Source organism: Ischnura elegans, chromosome X (genome assembly GCF_921293095.1).
Source record: "Ischnura elegans chromosome X, ioIscEleg1.1, whole genome shotgun sequence".
Classification (NCBI taxonomy): domain Eukaryota; kingdom Metazoa; phylum Arthropoda; class Insecta; order Odonata; family Coenagrionidae; genus Ischnura; species Ischnura elegans.
The window spans coordinates 86,831,052-86,853,148 of NC_060259.1; the positions used below are offsets into that span (position 1 = coordinate 86,831,052).

The 22,097-nt window shown below is 39.7% G+C and overlaps 1 protein-coding gene across 1 annotated transcript in view; it reads left to right on the plus strand.

Annotated features, from left to right (window-relative positions):
* The first annotated feature begins 2,222 nt into the window (after positions 1-2,222).
* The window catches only part of LOC124171201 (transcription factor RFX4-like), a 52,457-nt gene continuing 32,582 nt past the window's right edge, over positions 2,223-22,097 (plus strand). The window contains exon 1 of the mRNA XM_046550341.1: positions 2,223-2,256. Within this exon, the coding sequence (XP_046406297.1) occupies positions 2,223-2,256 (34 nt within the window). The remainder of the gene's footprint in view (positions 2,257-22,097) is intronic.

A 22,097-nucleotide genomic window follows, 5' to 3' on the forward strand; every position in this document is an offset into this window, starting at 1 on the left:
ATTAGTGTATTCAACTTGAAACACTCTATTGGCTCTCCAGCAAATCTGTCCTTGATATCCGTATTTACGTAATCTAAGATGGGAATATAGATAATTTTTTTTCCCAATACGCGATTATATCGTCTTCATCATTGGTAGCCGGGTAATTTGCTCGATTCTTTTGTCGATTGGCTGCACGTGGAATGCGGATTTGAATGCACATTTCCTCCATAATTTTCTTAGCCTTTGCAAAAATTCCAGAGAAAATTTTATAAGAGTCCATCCGCTTATCCTTTAGTACTTCAAAAGTTTGGTCAACTATTTTTAAGCTTGAAAAACATCTACAGTCTCATTTTGCAAATATCTGCTTTAAATATAAATTGCACTCAAAACATCACTCAGACTATATAAATTTCAAATGAATTCACAATTACAAATTGATAACTATGAACATCTTCCTTTAGTTGCCATTTTATAATCATCCCACTTAGACACTTTTTCGAGAGCTTTGGCAATATCAAGTAAGTCGTCTCTAAAAGTTACAATAGATTTATGCCTTTCTAACCATCTAGTCTCGCAGTTACCTGCCATTTGATGACCTAATATATCAACAATCGTTTTATTACGTTTACTTGATGCTTTAAAAATTCGCTGGAAGAGATGTCGAATCTTGTTCCTTTGAATCATTTTCTAGCCGAGGCTTCTTCCTTATTAGTCACCTCACCATTTTGCACATCTATGCAAATAAATTTAGATCTACACGTACACAAAGAAAGAGAAATCAGTTTGATAACATAAAAAAGAATACAACCCCAAAACCCAACCCCAAATAAATTTAGATCTACACGTACACAAAGTAAGAGAAATCAGTTTGATAACATAAAAAAAGAATACAACCCCAAAACGAATGCAACTGTCCAAGCTCACGTGTGATTGATGAATTACTCCAATCGTTTCAGAGAGAAAGTCTTCAACTTTAGAATGTGTCGCCAGAGGAAATCTTCAACAATTTTTGCTCGTAATTGTACAGAGCTCCAACTTCAAACAGCAGGCCAGCAAAACAGATACCTGCGCTCCACCTTTGTGCTGCTTGACCGTGCGCACAAGTGGAAACGACCGATGAATCTGTTGTCGGAGTTACAGACTTTCAAATTCGAATCATATATCTGGCAAGCTCATCTAAGGAATATAGTGTTGCAGAAATTTTCTACAAATAAAATAAACTCGCCTGCCGATAGTGAAACAAATTATTCGGAACATCTCAACTTCGATAAAAACTCTTTCTGGCTGTAGGAATGTATGTACCGTAGAATGGGGTGACTTCGGCCACACGCGCTTCGCTTCACAAATTGATACTTGGTAGCACAATGGGTGACGAGCCATCATTTCATTCTCGCCTTTCCTGGCATAGGTAAGAGGAGATTGCAAGCAGCAAAAAAATTCCGTCAGTCACCGCCCAGGGGGGGGCGCGCGCCCCCCGCGCCCCCTGGCTGGAGCCGCCCCTGCCTTGAGGCCGTAGAACTCACCCTTCTTATCTAACGTTTAACGTGTTGGGAATAAAACACCGCTTAACTTAATTGATGTCTCCATCTTTCGGCTTCTCGCCGCGTTGTTTGTTATAGCGCGGCGAGACACAAACGCGGTGAGAACCCGAAAGATGGAGAGATGATCTAAGCAAGAACACGATAACAAGATAAGACGACAAGAGATAACAGCACGGTTTAACGCTTAACTGATATAGCAGTGTAAATCCTGACAGAGTAGGGAGAACATATCCTGACGACAGAGAACAATTTTATTTCGAAACATTGAATCTACTGGCGACATTTCGAAACATCTAGAAGCCCGAGAAACATTTTGTATTCCATTATTGTTTCCAGTTTTTGCGTGAAGTAGGTCTGAAAATCATTCTCAATTGTGGGAAAAATCTTTAACGAGGGCACCTAATCTGAAAATCGAGCAGAAATATTAAAGGAGCATGGCTAGCGAAAATTCACCTTCGCAAAAATGAAGGGGTCCCGGTGGATCATTCGACTTACGATTGGAGATGTGCGTGCAAAGGGAAATTCGTGCCATTCAGAGCGACCAAGAGGAAGGGGCGTGTCGTCTCGCTGCGACGGGCCAATGAGTGAACACGGCCCCAGGGCGCATGCCTCTTCCCCCCCCCCCTCCGCAGTGGTGCTGCGGCGGTCGTAAGCTGAGAGACGGATCGTGAGAGCGGACGCAGACGGAGCAGGCGAGACATGGACACGGCGGGAGTGGACGAGGCGCCGGACGGTGAGTCGTTGGGCTAACTACAACTGCGGTACTTGGGGGGCAATCACTCAAGTCTGGTTCACGCGGTCGAATTTTTGCCGAATCATTTTTACCACTTAAGCTGGGTTTACACGTCGAAGTTACTTTAATAGTAGACTGTCAAGCTCGACTTGTTCGTGTGAACTGCTACTGCGCAGAGGACACGAATCGATTGAGGTCTTTGATTCGATCTTTTTGTAAACTCGACGTAGTTCAAATTTTAACCCAATTAGATTCGATGTCTTTGGATACATCGCTGGCGGAAAATGCTGTTTTAACTAGGCCGGAAAAATTACAGATTGCTTTTTTTTCAATTCATTTGCTATTTTATGCATCCCTGCAAGCCAAAATTTATTTTAATATTCTCGTGAAGAAGAGATGAAAGTATTTTACCGTCGCAACCGTCACTTCTTTTGTTTACTTTGTTGTACGTGGGCTTACTTTTACTCCGCGGTCTCTGATCGGCTTTCCCTCTTTGTTGGTATGCTTATAAAGTAGGTATCCCACTCGCATGGTGGTTTTCTTTAAATTCCCTGTCTAGGGCAAAGCCCCCAATATTCGAAATATTAACTCATATTTCATCAGGGTCGCTCCATAAATGTAATTATTATCATAATGCTGCCTTTGAAGTAAGTACAGTAATAAGAGTGCCTCTACGGTTGCTTTTGTATTCAACATAGCTTTCTTCTTTTTCTCCTGAACCCTAAGGTTGGAGGGCATTCAAAATTTTCTTTCCATAGGCAGTCTCTTAGCGTCATTGCAACTGAGCATTATCAGTTCTCAATCATTTTAGTCGCTAGTTGACTCATGATAAATGTGAAGCCTGCATTCTCTGGTCATATTCAGACGCGTCAAGTTATGAGAGTTCGCAGATCAGAGGATGCTTCTTGGACGCGATTATTTTCATGGAGAGCTGTGATCAGAGGGGTCCCTTTTTATGACAGTCTCGTTTTCCGCCCCTGAGGGAAATCTTAACTATTCATCAGTGCTAATTAGTTATATTTTTACATCTGATAATAAAAAAGTGAGCCCTTTGAATCGCGTATTCGGATGCGATGAAATCAACCAATTTAAATGACTAAAGTTATAGAACAAAATTGGGTTAAGCTACTAATTGGTTGCAATGAAATTTAGAAGTGTATGTCCTAAAGCCGATTAAAACAGAAATTAATGTATCCGAAATCGGTTTTTCGGTTGTCTAGGCAACCGTTATTGGGGAGAAGAAAGTGTCTCAACCTCTACTCGAGGTACTTACTGCTACCATGTCCTCGGACAGGTTAAGAAATATTCTCCTACCCAATGATGGCTACCTAGCCAACCGAAAAACCGATTTCGGTGGTATTAATTCCTGTTTTAATTGCCTTTAGTATGTACATTTCTAGATATTTTAATATAGTGGCTGATTCTATCAGTCTCCCTATCATTGAAAATTTTTCTTAGCTTAAAGGATCCCAGGGAAACAAGTGGAGAGGATTGGGTGATGAAGTTACCCTTAAACTTAACATTGAGGAGTATCCAAACATTCGTGATCTTGGCGTCTCAACTGCGACATATTTCAAACTTTGGAATTTTCAAGGTCCTTACGTTAAAATTATTTCCTGGCTCGAGCCTTCCAGAATAGGGTCCTTAATCCTCTTCATACTTTCTGGGCGCGCTTTGTTTCCAATTCGCTCGTTTTGCGTTGGTTATCCCTAGGTAGCGCTAGTTTCATTTTTTACGAATGGAAGTGTCGATACTCTTTTCGTATTGGAAGTATCTTGCTTGAACCACGGACGAAGTCCTCCGGCCACGGTCAGCAGGTGACGCAATTTTTTAGTCATTATCGTCTATTTATGCGATTTCAAAAAAAAGGTAGGGTGAGGGATGATTAATTTCTCCGCATCCGGGATTGGAAAGCGTTTTAGTCGTTTGAACTACCGGACATTTTCGTGACAGAAGAGACCTCTAATTATATCCATAGAATCGGTTGACTTGTTGCGGTAAATTATTTATTTAGAGCGGATGATATCAATTAAATTGTGGCCTCTCGTTGAAGGCAAAGTGCCTACCAGGTTCCCACATGTCGTTATTCTACAGTTATGACTAGAGTTCTCCTTCCACCGTGGGTTTCCCACATCCCTTAGTTGTATCTTTTCCCACTGTCTCCACTCTGTACGACAGCTGTGAAACATATCAAATCCTCTTCAAACTTGTCAAATCCTCCCCAACCCCTTTCTAAAAGGAATAAAGGTGATTTTCAAAGTAAACACTGCAGATTGATTATGAATAAGTTTATTTATGGAATGATTAAAATTTGAAAAATATGTTCTGAAATATATCAAATATAAAAAAAAAATATAATCATGAAATGCGCCGTATCTAAAAAACGCAGAGATTTTACATAAAAACGGATATCATATTTGGATTCAGCACCACACATATTGTTAATATCGGCTCAAAAACTCCCGGCACCATAAAAAATTTCTTTTTTGTTGCCCTGTGTATTTTAGTTAATTCGTTCCTTGAAACTGCACTGAAATCTAAAAAACCCTAAAATAAACTTTTCGAATAACCCTATCAAAAACATCAGGTTCCCTTTATTCTTCTGAAAGCTTTATTTAATTTATTTTTTATATTATCTCTTTACATTGAATATTTTTATAAATAAAGCAGCTAATGAAAACTTAGAAATTTTTAATAGCAAAAAAATAAAATTTGATTCAAGTAATCTGAGTCTTTATTTATTACGCCGTCCATATATGCTTCACGATATACGCTAGCGTTATGGGGGGGCCCTTAGCTCGGGGCCTTCGGCGATTTCCGACCTGGCCAGACCGCCCCTGCACTGACTACAGAGCATGAGGAGCGGAAAGATGGAGAGAATGGACAACTTCTAGAAAAGGACTCGTGGAAATATCCTGGTAGATTATGCAATACAAAGTGCGGTAGAGTACGCCTAAGTTACAAATCCATGCAGGATACTTTCATCACAGCTTTTGATAATTTAATTTATAACAATCACACATTTCTCTCATATTCCCGTGATTTCATGTAATCTTAAAACACGTACGAATTAAGGACGAGAATTCAAATGGAAGTCAGGTTGATTGCGTGAGTGTTGGCATCTAACCTCGTGGGCATGGGTTAAAATCCCTGCCATGGCGAAGATGTTTTAGAGACTGGTCGACCCCGACTTGATTACTTCGTGGAAGGCCCTTTTAGAACAGCACTCTGTTCATCGGATGGGACGTTAAGCCGTTATCCCCAAGGCTCCTTTCGTTAAGAGCAGGCTAATGCCAATGCCAGGTTTCTCTCCACTTTTCCGTCATGGTGCAAATGGCCTTAGCTTACGGTCGTATCCTCCAAGTGTATGCCATACCAAAATCATTTCTGAATAGCTCGTTCTGTGGCCAAATGCATCCGACGCGGCAAAATTTGATTGGACTCGTATAAAACATTGATAAAACTGCGAGCATAGCCACCGGTAAACTCCAGTTTTTTATAATGATTTATATTTGTATATAACTATGTGAAAGAAAGAAACTCGTAAGTGTGGAAAGATGAGCTCATAAGACAACTGAATGGGGAGAGGCGTGAAACCATCTTAGAATTTCGGACTGTGGGTGATGATGAAATACTATCCCAACATGACCATTAAGTCTAATTTGAAGCTGGAGATCTGAAGACACACATGTAAATTGCGGCTGAAATTATCAAACGCGCTATTAGGTGCATAGTATTTATATTATCATATCACTTTCATCGCAAAGCGTTACGGACCTTAAAAATACCGTATATCGTGGATTAATTTTTAAAGCGGATATCTGCAGTATCACTATACTTTAAACCCACTTCTGATCGCTGACTGATTCATTCAAATGTGTGGGATGAACGAGACGGGATACGACAGAAAGTGATGGAATCGACCCCTCTCCGAAATCGTCTTATAAATCCTGGGAAAAAGTTTTGAAACAAAATTTTCCATATATAGTTCCTATAAATTAAAGGTTTTATATCACTGTATAAAACGATCCTTAAGTAACAAACGGGATGCGACAGAAAGTGATGGAATCGACCCCCCTACAAAATCGTCTTAAACCCAGGGAAAAATTTTTGAAACTCTAAATTTTCCATAAATTTCCTATAAATTAAAGGTTTTATATCACCATAAAAAACGATTCTTAAGTAACAAACGAAAGGCAAAAATTGTAAAAACTGAGAGAGTGACCAGAAAGGATCGCTCACATTTTCCGGGGTGTCTACTGTTGCTCGCTGTAAACCAGCGAGCGAAAGTGAGTCCTATTTGGAGTTCAAGATTATCGGCATTATTGTGCTTGAACAAACGATCGTAAGGTAAGGGGAACACTAATTCCCTCAATTTGTCTCTTAAAAACTATAAAGGATTCGATGTTTTCACTTTGCCGCCTTTCGCCATATCTTGTACGCTTGAAACTATAGTCAAAAACAAGTTTTCCTACTTCAATGAGCACTTATAAATATGGAAAATACTCTTTTTTCATTGAATGTAATAACCATCATGAATTTATTTTCATCCCAAAAACATTCGCTGAACCAGTTTTTTAATAGTAATACCGCGTCCGGTACATGTGTTCGTTTCCTTACCGACAGTCGTTATTGAATCTTATTATATCAATGCGGGCAGTATGACCCCTTGCATAGCAATTAGCCCTCGATGTGAACAGGTGAGTTCATCCCCAATCACCTCAATCTTGTCAATGTGATAAGCGCGACTAGTGCTTGTTATGGCCGTAAGGAATTTACAGCTAGTGCGTCCGAGCGTTTTCGTAAACAAGCGACATAGGGGTAATGACAGAACAGGAGCAACCATTTGGGAGGGGAATTGAAAAGTTTGTCGTCCTACATTTGCAGTGATTAGGAAGTGCGAAGAAACAACAAAAACGTCTGACCCTAATTTTTATTAAATCCTGTCATTAGAAAAATATCCCCCAATCCACGTAGGACGTCAAAGTTTTGTCGAAATGATGTACGAAGATGCGTGGGGAAATTGTATTTTTGAAGAGCTTCAATTTTACTGTAGCTTGAATTATTATCAGAAATAATGTACAATTTTCCAGAAAGTGTAAATTATGCATATCTATGTAAATATAAAATGTCCGCGTCCATATGGATAAAACTTAAGTTACTACATGTGGAGCCTGTTTTAAAATAAGTATGCAATGGATCAGCTATTAAAATTATTTTCATAACTTTTGAGCAATTTTTATCCTTTTTATTTCAATATATTTATTACATAATTGAAAATATGATGTTTTTCACGCTTTCCCTCCAACGTAGTGAAGTCATGTTGGCGTGCTGAGTATCCTGAACGAAGGTAGGAATCATTCGCGTCCAAAATTACTAAAATAACTTGATTTTATGTAATGAAATGTATTTAATTGTACAACGCAACTCATTTTCTGTTGGTATTGACTAAATTTCACTTATTGTAGACGCTAAAAGTATTGAAAAAGTACCCTTAGGTAACTACGTTTGGCATTAAAAATTGTCCTCTATATCTTTATCGTGGGATTTGTTTCTGTGGGCTGTCCTCCTATGGAAATTGTGAACGTGATCCGAATTCATGTAAGATATTTATTTTTTGGATTTATCTCTTCAAATTATCATAAATATACGTCTCGTGGCTAAAATTTATAATTAATATTATCCATTAATATATAACGAGAGAGATGTCAGCGTACTGTAAAGAAGCATTAACGGTACAATTTCATCGTTTGGATGATTAGGCACATTGCCTCGACCTAGGTGGTACCGTGTCTTTTTGTCGAGTTCAGATTTAGAAGGAGGGAAAATATTATTGAAGTGGTTTAAAGTTACAGAATTGCTCAAATCGCGCCGTCGCGACGTCTATGTATTGACAGAAGAGTATTAATACGAGTAGTGACGGACTTAAGGCATTTACAGAATCGAACTACTGGTGGGATAATTTAGCGTTGAAATTTCCAATAAGTTGACATTCACGGCTTTTTTTAGGTGGACTTAGTGCCGTTTTTGTTATTACGTTGGTGTTTACCGAAAAATGCTAGCTGAACGAATTCACTTTCAGTTCCACGACATTCAGCCAATCATGCGGTCGACTCACGGGCGGGTGGACGTAGATGACCTGGCACGGGCCATCCAAAGCCCACGCAGAGACCCTTAGTGGCGAGTCGGGGAACTACCCGAGTGAAATTCGCAGTATGGCGGATATGTCGATCATATGGAGGTGGCGATAATGGTGTAACCAAAGTGGCTCGACGATATGGAATAACAAATATTACAGGCAGTCTCAGCCATATAGCCAGGGGGAGCTTTGAGGACTTCAGCCCCATCGGCCACCGAAATATTTTCCCTTGTGGCAACTACCCACGACACCTCTGATGAGGCCTATGCCTGTATTTTCTCTCGTATACGAGTGAGTGGAAACTGAGGGGTTACGTGACCTTTTCTCGAACGACGCGTGAATTTGGTATGCTCGAGTCGGAGAGTGAGCTCGTACGTACGAGAATTCGCTCCCTCGCTCAAAACCAGTGAAAACCTTTTTCGACGTTCGAGTAAACACACTACCAGCGGCGCAAAAAAGTAGAACGCTGAACTTTAAGTTTTTATATGAAATTCTGCCGAGGCTCATTAGGATCGTGTATTATATCGTATTACTCATTGTTTATTCGACTACAAAAATGAATCTTTAAATTGCTTATACGTAAACGTTTAGCTTTTACGTTCGAAAGAGTGAAGAAAAACACGCGAAAAACTATGAGAACGGCGAAACGGTCGTCTTCTTCATCTCTCCACGGGAAAAGCATTTGATTAATACATTTAATTTCATTTTGTAAAGAGAGAACGATATCTTCGCATTACAAAAAAAATTAAAATTAAATTTTACCCATTCCTTTATTTTTTAAATGGCTGAAAGGTAGATTTCAAATAGGGTGGTTTCCTATTATTTTTTTATTGCCTGAATCGAAAGATTACTACTCCTGGATTACGCATTTCACGCTCTTAGATTTTCAAATGACGGTATCTTTTTTCGCGATTAAACGAAAAGTGAAAATTTTCAAGCGCGCGAAAACGCGGCGGCTAAGTAGGATTGCTGGGAAAAGTCCGTGTGACGTATTTCTGATTCCATCTGTCGCCGTGCGAGGTGACCTTGGGGCGAGGCTTTGAGCGCTGATACGATGCAGGATGCTAGCAGGTAGCAGAGTACCCTGCTAACAGGTAGCAGAATACCCTGCTAGCAGGTAGCGCTTGGCTTAAATTAGGATTATAAACACCTTATCAATCGAAGGAAACTTTCTGACCTTAGGCGGTTTTAATAGGTGAATATTAAGACAGGTTTCCCTGAGCTCTGTGCCTCACGCATGCATTGGTAATCTCAGACAATGTAAAACTCCTATCTACTCCTATAGAAACTAGGTCCCTGTGACGTCATGTGGAGTTTCATCGCATGGGCGCCAATCTGGCCTTTTTCAAATGCAGTTAAAATTGACAATTGCAATTCGGCATTTCTAAAACCAAATAATTTTTATATTATGAATAACCGAATCGAAATCAATTCCTTTTGTTTTCTCTGATGAAGGTAACTACCCTATTCGGCACGTCCGTTTTTGCATCGCTTAAATCATCGTCTTTTAGTCAATCAGACTGCACGGCCGCTAACAGCGATTGTAACGCCGCGTTTGGCTTTTGATGTAATGACTGCTGTAAACAGTGAGCACTACGGAAAAGGGAATGGGAATGGCAGGTGTAAAGACGGAAAGCGACGAAAGAAGTGATGGAAAAAGGAACGGCGTGATGACCGTGTGATTCAGAAAATAATGGGCCGAGCAATAACTTTTTTGACCCTGAAAAGCTATCGCTGGGGCTATTACTCGGAGGGACGGAAAAAATGATCGTGTAATTCCGGATTTACCTATGCTTACGTTCTCCAAAATACACGCGTAAATTCCTTATTAAATTGACTGCTAAGCGTTAAGTAGTTGTAAACGATGCATTCAATTGATACTGATGTATGGAACTACATGATTTTTTATGATTTGGGCTATTCACTAGAGCAGGGGTGGGCAGTTGTTTGGACTCGAGGGCCACTTTGTATGAACGGATGTTATCGGAGGGCCGCACCGTTTACAATGGTTGTATTCATCCGTTAATATTATATTTAATTTCAGGAAAAATATAAATTGTATGATAAAAATTAAGCAATAGTGGTAGTTTTATTCTACTTATTTATTTGGTTAATTTTACATTGGTTAGATATATAGCTGCAAGCAAATTTAATTATATAATCAATTTAATGAGACAAGTGTACCCAATCACTTTTTTAAATTCAGTGTCGGGCCATCACAAAATCTGTGGCGGGCCGCTTGTGGCTCGCGGGCCAAAACTTGCCCGCCTCTGAACTAGGGCATTCTTTGGCGTATGATGCTCCTAAGATCCCTCTCTTCTCATATTCTTCGCCACCCCTCCTCGTTTCTCACCTTTTGTGTCCGTTTTGTCTTCCGCATCCGCCTTTATAGGGGATGCGGAACACAAAACGGACCTGCTCCTTTAGGACAAGATCTCAAAATATTTTGTTCTCTTCTCATCAACGTTTATATGTTTCGGACCCTTTATTGTGCCACTGCCCACGCGTACTTTTTCGCATACTATTTCCTTATATCCCGTTTAGTGCTTACGGGGCATATTAGTGGCCTTTTTGTCATGAATGTCATCTTAGCTTGGACTATACGACTCTTTCAGTTTAAACGCAGTCAAAATAGTTTATGACGTGAATTTATCAAAATATATTTTGACTGTAACATATTGGATGAATCCTTTGCTTATGTTCATAACATTAATAAGATAATTAAGTGTATAAACATTGATTTTCACGAAAGAAACACGTTTTATTAAAAATAAGGAAATAACGGCTTACGGTCCCTTAAATTCATTGAGAATTGTAAATATTTTTGATGAGAAAGTGACAAAATTATAAGAAAAACATTTCAAATATAAAAATGGCAAACGTGATACGCATGTAAGATTTTATTCGCTTTCACTAAGAGGCAAGGATCATATCTATTGACCTGCAAGTATTAACTTTATAATTTTACATATGCACAGCCTTTTTCGGAAAAAAAACACGCAAATGAGTATAGTAAGATTGAATTCTGGGAAGTCGATCTTGGAGTCTAATGGGATTCGAATCCCGGAGAAACTACTTCAAATTTAATTACTCGACTTTTTAATATTCGGAAAATGAATGAACCATGTCTATAATACTCATATAATGTCTTCATTTTAAAGGTTTTTATCTTTGTAGAGAGATTAAAGTGGGACCGCAGCGAAGTGGTAATGGAGTACGAGTGAGTGTTGGCAAAACGTTTTTTGTAAAACGACTTGATCTTTATCGGCAAAATATTTCACGAAGAAGTTACCAGTTTTGATGAGTGGGTTGGCCGAGAAAGTTTTCATGTTCATTTTCACTGAATTCGCGCCTGCTATGCACCGAAGTTGCTATGTAAGAGTTGAAACTAGCTTAAAAAAGCACCAGGTACTGCTGAATTGGATTCAGACCCTTTCCTAGGTCTACCTCCCACTTGTAGGATTTTATTTGGGGCAGTCCAAAGGATTCGCCCGTGATTTCAACCCGAGACCCTGTTCCAATAGACCCGCTGGGCCTCTTTGATCCACCGTCCGATAATTATGATAAATTTTTCGCTCTGCTTCGAATGATTGATGCGAGACGTCAGTGTGAAATTGATTGCCGTTTACTCGATACGTTTGAAATGCCTGTAAATTGCATGCTGGTAATGTATTTCTGTGCAACGGAAACAGCGCGCTCGAAAACTCTTGCTGTCGTTGCAGGCGAAGTTTTTTTTATTTGAATGCATCAAATCAGTGATTTGATGTGTGCGACCTAACAATAAAATATTAAAATCTTTTTAACTAATTAGCAACAACATTAATTATATTAATTTTTTATAATTGGTACTTCTGTGTTAATACATATTTTTCAATCTTTACTCACGAGAAGAAATCTTCGTAGGGTTGTTATCAGAATGCATTCATAATTAATTTGACCTCTGCTGTGACTTCGTACAATATTTCATGTTAATAAATATTCAAGAGTGTCATTTATAGGTAAATTAATATCAAATGCATGTATTTGTAAAAAAAAAACCTCATGAAAATGAATAATTGCAATTTAAATGCATTTTCGGAGCTTGTATTTCAGCATTCATTCATAATTCCTCTCTTGAACTGCCGCGCGTACGTGCTCTTTCACGATAGGGTGGCAAGTAGGTAGTCGGAACTATCAAACAGCTACGGGAAACCTGGCTACGTGATCGAGTCGTTAGGCGTGTTGGATAAGTTGGATGGTGCAGTGCGGCCGCCCCCGTGAGAAGCCGTTTGACGGAAACTTGCCTTGTGGGTAGCTTACGCTCTCACTACGAACGACTCCCGAGGTTACCCACCTGCAGTGCTTCCGCGGCCCTACAGTTATAGTTATGTTCTTCTCAGCAGTCAAGCCAGCCTCCCTCCGATATAGTATCAAAGCCCCGTGAAACCTTTGCAGCGGCACTTTTGATGGTTGGGGTACTGCTTGTGAAGAGGGCAGCATCCGAGACGGGGGAAGCAAACATTAATCTCCCCACCTGACGCTACCCCATGTATCCGATGCATGACTCACGCCATTACGGCGGATGAACCTAATTACAGGAGTCTTATCCATGGAAGGGGCTCAGGAGTGCTGAGGGGGTTCCATTGTTGTGCTGGGCGTAAGTGGGGGCTGATACCAATAATACGCGCTGGTAATACCTGCTCCCCCTTAGCGGGGACACAATAGAGCACACCTGAGCTACCACCTCCCCCCCCCCCCCCCCAATAAGCCACGTGCTGCGTGGCTATCCCTCTGTTGCGCCGACCCCCCGCTTTGATCGGCGTCGCCTCTACGACCGCCACGTTCCAGTCGGTGGTGCGCGTCCTTTGGCTCGTCTACGGCGAGGGCTCAACCTGCGATGGCGAGAGGCAGGGGCGGTGTGGGGCAATTGGGGGCCCTCGGCTGGGGCTCACGATGGAGCCCTCCTTACCGTGGGATTCGGGGATTCTCTCCCGGAAAATTTTAGGAAAGTGCCCCACGTGGATTTTGACGCTATTTTGGCTCTTAAAAATCATACAAAAGTTAATATAAGACACGATCTCCGGCGTTACTTTGTGGAACTGCTTCATCATAAAATAAAAATACTTCGTTCTATTCCACACTTTATTTTAAATAGTACGACCCGGGTTTCTGCATATTATGCTAGCATGCCTGACGATAGCATGATATGTAGAAACCCTATTTAAAACCTATATTTTGTACTATTTAAAATATAGTGTGACATAGAAAAAAAGTATTTTTATTTTATAATACAAAAGTTAATTTAAAAAATGCAATTTTGTAATAAAAATATTATGTAAAGTGAGAATATCATCTCTAATTCAGTTTAATAATGTATTATGGTTCTTTTATCTATTTAGTGAATTTGTTCCTTGAAACTGCACTGAATTCTAAAAAAAAACTCTAAAATAAGCTTGGTTCAAGCAATTACGAGTCTTTTTTTATTACACCAATCATTTATGCTTCACGATAGTCGCGAGCGTTTTGGGGGCCCCCTAAACTCGAGGCCCTGAGCAGTCGCCGACCAGCCGACTTGGCCAGACCGCCCCTGACGAGAGGGAAGGGTCCTTGGTGGAAGCCGAACACATCGAAGGGGACGAGCTAGGTTGCAGAAATATTGCCTGTAAAGCTAGGAAGGTGGCAAATTAAGAAGAGCAAATGAAATATATTGATCAAATGAGTGCAGTAAATCAAGCTTATAACGAATTTCAGGGGACCGTCGTTCTATTTTTTCATAAATGGGATACCGTTATATCCATAATATATGTTTTTGCCCTATGGATCACCGGATTACCGGCTAATATTCCGTAAATCGTCTTTATTTAAGCAACAGACCCATAAAAATTAACCATCATCCCGCCCTTTCCACCAAGCGGCTGCAAAGGAAAGGATTTTAAGATTAACGGTAGAACTATGTGGTGATGGCCACACGTGAGAACACTTGATTATTTAGTAAGGCACCGATAACTAGCGAAGATGGCCTTAATTTCTTTATAAAAGAGGAAAGGATTCCCCGTAGGGACCAAAGAATAGTTCGTAGTAGCGGGGATTTCGTATCATCCGAACACGTAACATGTGTGGAAATTAACATTAGCGATCATGGTAAAGTTCAAGAAATCGAAAACTCACCTCGCAATTGGAGGGATTTAGTTACATGAGTGATCGTTCTGAACGAGTTGTACTGTACTTGAAAATAAAATAGAATCAAATATTGCCATGATTTTGCTGGGAGAGAATATCTGACTCCATGAAGGATGGAAATTAGAAGTGTATGATCCGAAGCCAATTGAAATAGGGATCTATATCTCCGGCATCAGATTTTCGGTTGGCTAGGCAATCATCGTCAGGCAGGAGAATGTGTCCTAACCTGTAAGAGTGACCGGAGGATGGGTTTTGATTCCTGACCGAAAAACGGGTCTCAGACTCTTAAATTCATATTTTAATTGGCTTTGAGATATTCACTCTTAATTTTCACTTCAGCCAATAAGCAGATCCACCCAATTGAGGTATTTTGGTGACGGGGGATAAAATATTACAACGTCCTCTGAAGTGCTGCTCATTACGTACATTGCTTGTGGTCATACCTCATTTTATTTTCACGCACCAAGGAAAAGTTTTTGTTTAATACAAAAAAATCTGTTATTGCGGGCTATTGACATATCGATCCCTGGCTTTCAGTCGTCCGAAAAAAAATTGTTAGCTGAATAGTGCTTCCTCGCAGCCCTTTCAATGGTGCATTATTATTTTGCTCGGTGTTGCCATTATGTTCTCCAATTTCCCGTTTTATTGTGCTCACAAAGTGGGACTTATCCAATAAAATATTTATTATTTTCGAAATTATTTTATATTTACGCCTGCAAACCGTATCGCGAGAATAATTGTTTGATTTTCAACACTCGAAATAGAATTTTGAACTATTCTTGGGTCTAACGCTACCTTTTACACTTCAATTGCTCGTCGTTCAGTTACTGCTCTGTAGCAAGCAATCTCTTCATGTTATGCTTGCCATTTTTCGCATAAGTTTAGCATTAGTTTAGCCTAGTCAGTTTATTGACCTCGTATTCCGACAAGTTTTTCTTTTATATGACTGAAGGAAACTTTTCATACAAAATATAACTGACAACTTCAGTCTTCTTTATGTGAAACCTTTTCATTGTCAAATAAGGGAATAAAAGTTTTCTGGGATCACTTGTATCACATGCACTATATACAAAGGAACCTAACCACGTTTTATGTTTATCATGCAAAGCCGTCCGGGCAAAATTCATCCTCGTGCAACAACATGCTACCAGAAAATCTTCCTCTGCTGTAGTTTCGAAGGTACATCCCTCAATGGACTGTGATGCTGTCTTCTTGGAGTCGCGATGTGTTTCTTGACTCTTGCCCCAGTTATTTTACTGCATTGTTATCTCATTTTTCCAACTCGAGGCTGTCTTCCCTCTAAATGCTTGCCACCCCCGTGTCTGGATTCACTCCGTCGCACATTTCCAAGGATTCTTCACGCGCATTCCGCATCTTTTCCATTTCGAAAGGCATCCCAATTCCCAGTTCTCCCATTCTTCGTTCAGTTTTCCTGGTTTCTGAATCATATTTACTCCCATGTATCATATTATTACCTCTTTAGTATTTATTAATAAACCTTTTAATTTTTTTGCATGATTAGCCTTATTCGCGTCAGATTTCTATCCTCTATACTGTCATTACTTGATGATTATTCCATATTAAAGGAGTGGTGTGGCCTACTGAGTGGAGCCTAAGGTTGCTAAACAAGGGGATCTGATTTCAAATATTGAGAGAAGCCTTCGGATACCCTAAAACAAAAATCGCCAAAGCGTGAGGAGGCACGTAAAATAAGCTACCACCTACACTGAATATGTGAACTTCACAAGCCTGTGACAGTCGAGATGACCTCTATCCTCGCCAACCCAAACGAACCTTTGTGATGAATCACTGAGCGAATGATTCCATATTAATTCCTTCGTTTTTCTTTGTTTTTTCCAATGATAACTTACCACTATGAATCAATGAATAGATATTGTTAGAATGAATTATATTCTAACCCTCTATCCAAACCAGAAGTGAGCGTTAAATCGTAAAAAAATGAGTGTCGAACCGCTTCCAAGTCTCTCCCTAATTATTAATCATCAAGTAATACTTTTTAAGTAATCAAGTAATACAACCATAGTCCTAATTGGCTTCAGCAAAGTTTATTAAAATTTCATCTGTTAAGAAAATCATGACTTAAATGCCAATATGTCGTCGAATAATCTAACGTAGCTCTTCATATTTTTGTTTTAATACTCTTAATTTCCTTTTTTGAGCTGCTGATATTTCTTCGACCTCAAGAATATTTTGTATTTGACTTGATTTGCAAGGAAATGTTCGATATACTTGGAAGAAATAGCTCGTTTTATTGTGGAATTTTAATATCTAATGCGCCCGCTACTCAAAGCTAGCAAGATTACCATCAGTGATGCATAAAAAATTGAGGAAAATGGAATGAAGCTGGCTCAAACCAATGATTATTGGGAAGAGGATTTATTGATTAATGGAAGGTTCATGCCGAGAGAATTTTTTATAATTTAGTTGCTTAACGCTTGACTAAGCTTTGATAGACTTTATTCAAGTATTCAAAGCGCCAGACTTCTCAGAAATTTTCATTATTTCTTCTGATAGAAAAAGTAAGGATGGACGGGTGGAGTCTGGCGTTTGGTCCGTAAACTGATTTTTTTCGATATTTCTGGATAAGCCAGTATCTTTCAAAAGGATAAATATATCCTTCGCTAATGAAGGCAGGGAAATTGAATAGAACCGGAAACCAGGTCTGCCTTAAAGTTTCTTCTGATTTTCTTGGGCTCTCTGGTCGTTCCCTCGTCCGAATAAGGCTTCTCTTGCATTGTTTGCTTCTCGGTAATCACTTTCTTGAGTGGAGGGATAGACGAACCGAATGCAGAGATAAGGGATAACCAAGACTACATCGATCAACTACTCATGAACCAAGGATAATTACTGGATCACAATCATTATATGCTAAAGCGTAGAGCACACAAGTGCCTTCAAATTGAGATGGATTAAACATTTTACAAAGCATTCAACTGCGACGATGGAAGTTAAATTCTGATGAGTTGGCGAAAATTAATGTACGATAATGATGCGTATAATGATGCAACCGAATAATTTAGGGATACTACTGAATGACGATTATACACAAATTATTACGGAAGGGCCCCTAATCATTTAACGGGATTAATATTTACAATAAACTTCTGCGCAAAAATTGAATATATTATTTTTTAGATATAGCCGCGAAATATTATTTCAACAAATTAATACCTTTAATGAAGTTATGAAGTTAACTGCACTCATGCTGTTTCCGCAGGAGCTCGTTATACTTCACTCGCATTCGTGAATAACTAAGGTAACAACAAAAGTGACAACATATGTGACGGACGGTGCGTGATCTGTGCTGATGAAGTCGGGGATGGGAGACGGAAAATATTGCATTGTCAATGGTCTTTTGACTGGTCGCCTCCTTGGTGATAGCAATTGACAGTCGATGATAATGAATGGCTTTCGTGATGTCAACTAGTCCATTGAATGACTTAAAGTTTTCCTGGTGAATTATGCTGATAAAACTCTCTCAGGATTCAAGCGGGGTTAGAGGTGGCTCCATGCTGGCATTCCGACAGCTTACTCTAGTGTGGTCCTCAGGGACTGATTGCCTTGACAATTCTGGCTAGGATTTTTATAGCTTAATTCGGTAGATTAGACGCCGCTTGATTGGCTGTTCATTCCCGCGTCCTTCTCATGCCGTTAATGATTGGTATCCAAGTTCGGCTTACTTGGAAACCAGAGTCGCGGTTCATTTTTTTCTCTTTTTCTCCAGTCTTCTTTCAATAGCTTCTTTTCTATACGGTTCCAGTACCCCGCGGATCGGCAGAGAATTTTCGTGTTGCGGTTTCGTTCGTTTCATATTTGTAAAAGACTTCATTGATATGATTTCCTTTCTAAGTAGCATTTCCAACTGTCATCAAAGCAAAGGTGGAACAAACTATTTAAAATCGTTTTAAGTTCAACAAAGCTTGCTTATGCTGTGAGCATAACATGGAAGATAATTTTTAGCAAGTCATTGTAGCCCTGTTGCTGACGGAAGCATGAGAACTGTAAAATAAAGACTGCCTTATTAATGAGAAGCCATAATCCTTAAATGCCTTCACTAAATTTAATCACGTTCGCTCTTAAGAAATATATATAATTAAATAACTTTTGATACCGTTTATGTACACTCCTAACTCGATCAAGGTGCATAAGGCATTTTTTGTTAAAGTTATATACTTAAGAATAAGTTTACTCTCGTCATTTAGCGTCAGTTCCTTGGATTTAAAAATTGACTGTATCTACGCTTAATCAATCGTTCGGCGTGTCTAATGAATATTTTTATATAGCCCCTCTCCGTGGTTGAATTTTGAATCGGCAAAATAATAATTTGTTTAATTAGTCAAGAGCGATCGCCTCTAAATAATTAAAGTTCGGGCTTTGCTCTCCGGCTGTGGCGCTGTGCGCACGATTTTGACTGCTTGTGGTATCATATGCTCAGCAGTCCATTCCACCTTGCCCGGTATAGTCCTCAAATTTCCACACGGAGAATGACGCCTCGGTAGCTTTACTAGCGGAAGAACTAGACCGGAAATCGGGGGATTTGGGTTCGAGTCCTGGTCAAGGCGAATGATTCTTTCTCAGTGGGTTATTCGCACAATCAGTAGAAGAGATACTACTCATGTATGATTTTACGCTTTCCCGGCGAAAAGAATAAATAAAATTTTCTCCGGATTCCGCGCGGGTAAGAAATTTGAAGATCGTTGACGTTTCCGGTTCCTTTTCGTCACTCATTCTCAAGGCTACTGAATGAATATTTGAAGTGACCAGTAAAGCTCAGCTTCAGGAAGAGCGGGATTGGTTTTACTTGCGGGTAAGGGAAACGCCGCTGTTCTGATGAAAGCTTCGGAATACCTGCAGAAATTGGAGAAATCCTTAAGGGTCGGGCGTACTGAAAGTTGAATGGTGATCCTACGGACTCAATTATGAGGAAGACCGTATGACGAATTAAAAAGTCAGGCGTTTCGGAAGAAATGGCCAAAATTATCTATCCTCATACTCCAGCACCTCCCAGACTGCATGGACTACCCAAAATACACGCGGAAGGTTTTCCTCTACGACCTATTGTGAGTGCCATTGGAACTCCCACGCATGACTTGGCCAAATACCTTACCGGAATTTTGTCTCTGTTTGTAGGTGTGTTTGAGCATCACATTTAAAACTCATCGGATTTTGTGGGGATCGTGGAAACACTTACATTGGAGAAGACGGATATCATGGCCGGTTTCGATGTTGTTTCCCTGTTCATTCGGGTTCCAGTCGCTGATACGTTCAAACTTCTGGAGGAGAAATTAGACAGTAGGACAGTAAAGCTTTCCCATCATACCCTTGCATCCACCTTTTTCAAATACAAAGGTAGCTTCTATGAAATGGCGGATGGAGTTGCAATGGGATCCCATTTGCCACCAGCCATTGCCGAATTTTATTTGCAGGAGTTTGAAGAGAGAGCCCCTTCATCTGCTCCGTTACATCCTAAGTTTTGCCTGAGTAATGTTATTGACACCTTTATAATATAGCCTCATGGACTGGACGCTCTTCACACTTTTTGGACCATATGAACAACCAACACCTGAACATCAAGTTCACTACGGCGATAGAGAGGAACAATAGGATGACCTTCCTTGATGTCCTTGTCCATCGAAAGGAAAATGGCAAACTGATCATAATGTCTAACGGAAACCCACGTATACGGATCTATACCTCAATGGCCGTAGTCACCATCATCCCTCTCAACGCGGAGCTGTCATTCCCACTGATACATCGTAGGAGAGCAATTTCCGACGCGGAGAGTCTTCCTGCGGAATTGGACCACCTCAAGAAAATCTTCCTCCAGATTGGGTACGGAGAGCGGCAGATCTCGTTGGCCTTCTAAAAGTCCTCCGAAACTACAAAAAGCTCGGATATGATGGTAAACCAACCGAAACTGACAGCCTGAGCCTTTTTGCCCTATGTATCTATGATATCGGGCAAAACTTCTTGGAATTTAAGGAGGTAAAACTTCTTTTGGGGTATGCGTAAGTTCATCCCGTGCGCGATATACAGAAATAATTGCTTCCATTGTTTGCATGCAGTTGCATATGTATGCATGCACTGCAGTTATATATGTATGCCATCAACAGACCTGCTTTGTTCTTTTACCTAAAAATCCTGCCATGTGACCATGAATACCCAGTTACAAGTTTCCCATTTCTCTGGGTACTATACTTCCCGAGCAACACCGGGTGGCCTGCTAGTAATCAATGCATTTCAAATTACATCTCTATCACAAATTATGACCATTAAAAGCATTATCAGCCTCTTAATTCAATGGAGTGTACGATATTTTTAGTAAATCTATCTTTGGCCAAAGCAAACAAACTGGATTGTGTACCTACGCGTGAACATGACACGTGTAATTGCCCGTATGAGAACACGGTGTGCCTCAAAGCCACCAAAAGGCATCGTTAGACCTTGAGACTTGTCATTGCGAAAGCCAATCTAATTGGAAATTGAACCCGTTTGTATTCAATTGGCACATCTGACGGAATGATAGGGATTCGTGGTAGTAATACATATCCTTGGAACATGCCATTCATAATTAATGGTGATAGAAAGAGATTTCAAACGACATAAACAAAACTGTCGGTCGTCAAGGAGACAGTAAGCCAAAAACGCTAAAATTTAAGCTTTCTTTGGATGTTTTTTTTCTAAATTCACCGTATATCAAGTGGAAAACAAAATTATATTGCAAGAATAGGAATGTGTGAATTTTTTCCCAATGGTATATAACTCAACTTAATGTGACCATTATCACTAATTTAAATATGCAAAAGAAAAAAGGTCTGGAGACATTAAAAACGAACTTTACATGTATTTCTTATGGAAATGACTCATGGCCCATTTCAGGGCCTCAGGGCCCTGGAGAAGAATGAAAAATAATTTAAAGCATATTGTCAGTCCTATTGAACATATACACCAAATTTCATAGGAATCAGTTCAGCCGTTTCAGAGGAGTTTGGAAACAAAAAAACCATGACACGATAATTTTATGCTTTAGATTATGCGCTTATAGGCTATACATTTCGATATTTTTAAATTAGTACAATTTAATCGATGTAATGTAATGATTTAGATTACTCATCCTAGTTCATTTGTAACTTTATTGATATTAAGTTCACTCAATGATCTATTATATGGCCACCTGTGGGTCTCATCATGTTTATTTTTAGCTTAATTCTGCTCTAATAAAACTTTTGATGCAGATATTTCTCGGAAACAAAATCTTTCTTCTTGCTTTGAACTTTACCCAGAACCGGCACTCGCAGCAGAAGCTTTTAAAGGTCGTACGTTCAAGGAATTGTGTTTCAAGGTCAAAGTGAATGGCTTTTCATTTTTTTTAATTCTTAAAATTCAGTAATTTTCTTGCTAAAAGAGAATGACTCCAAGCAGTGAAAGATTCCTTGCTGACTAGTATTTTTTTGGCTGTGGGCGTTTGTGATCATCTGCCTCCTCAATATTTTGTTTTCAATTTTTTGTCATGTGCCGCGAA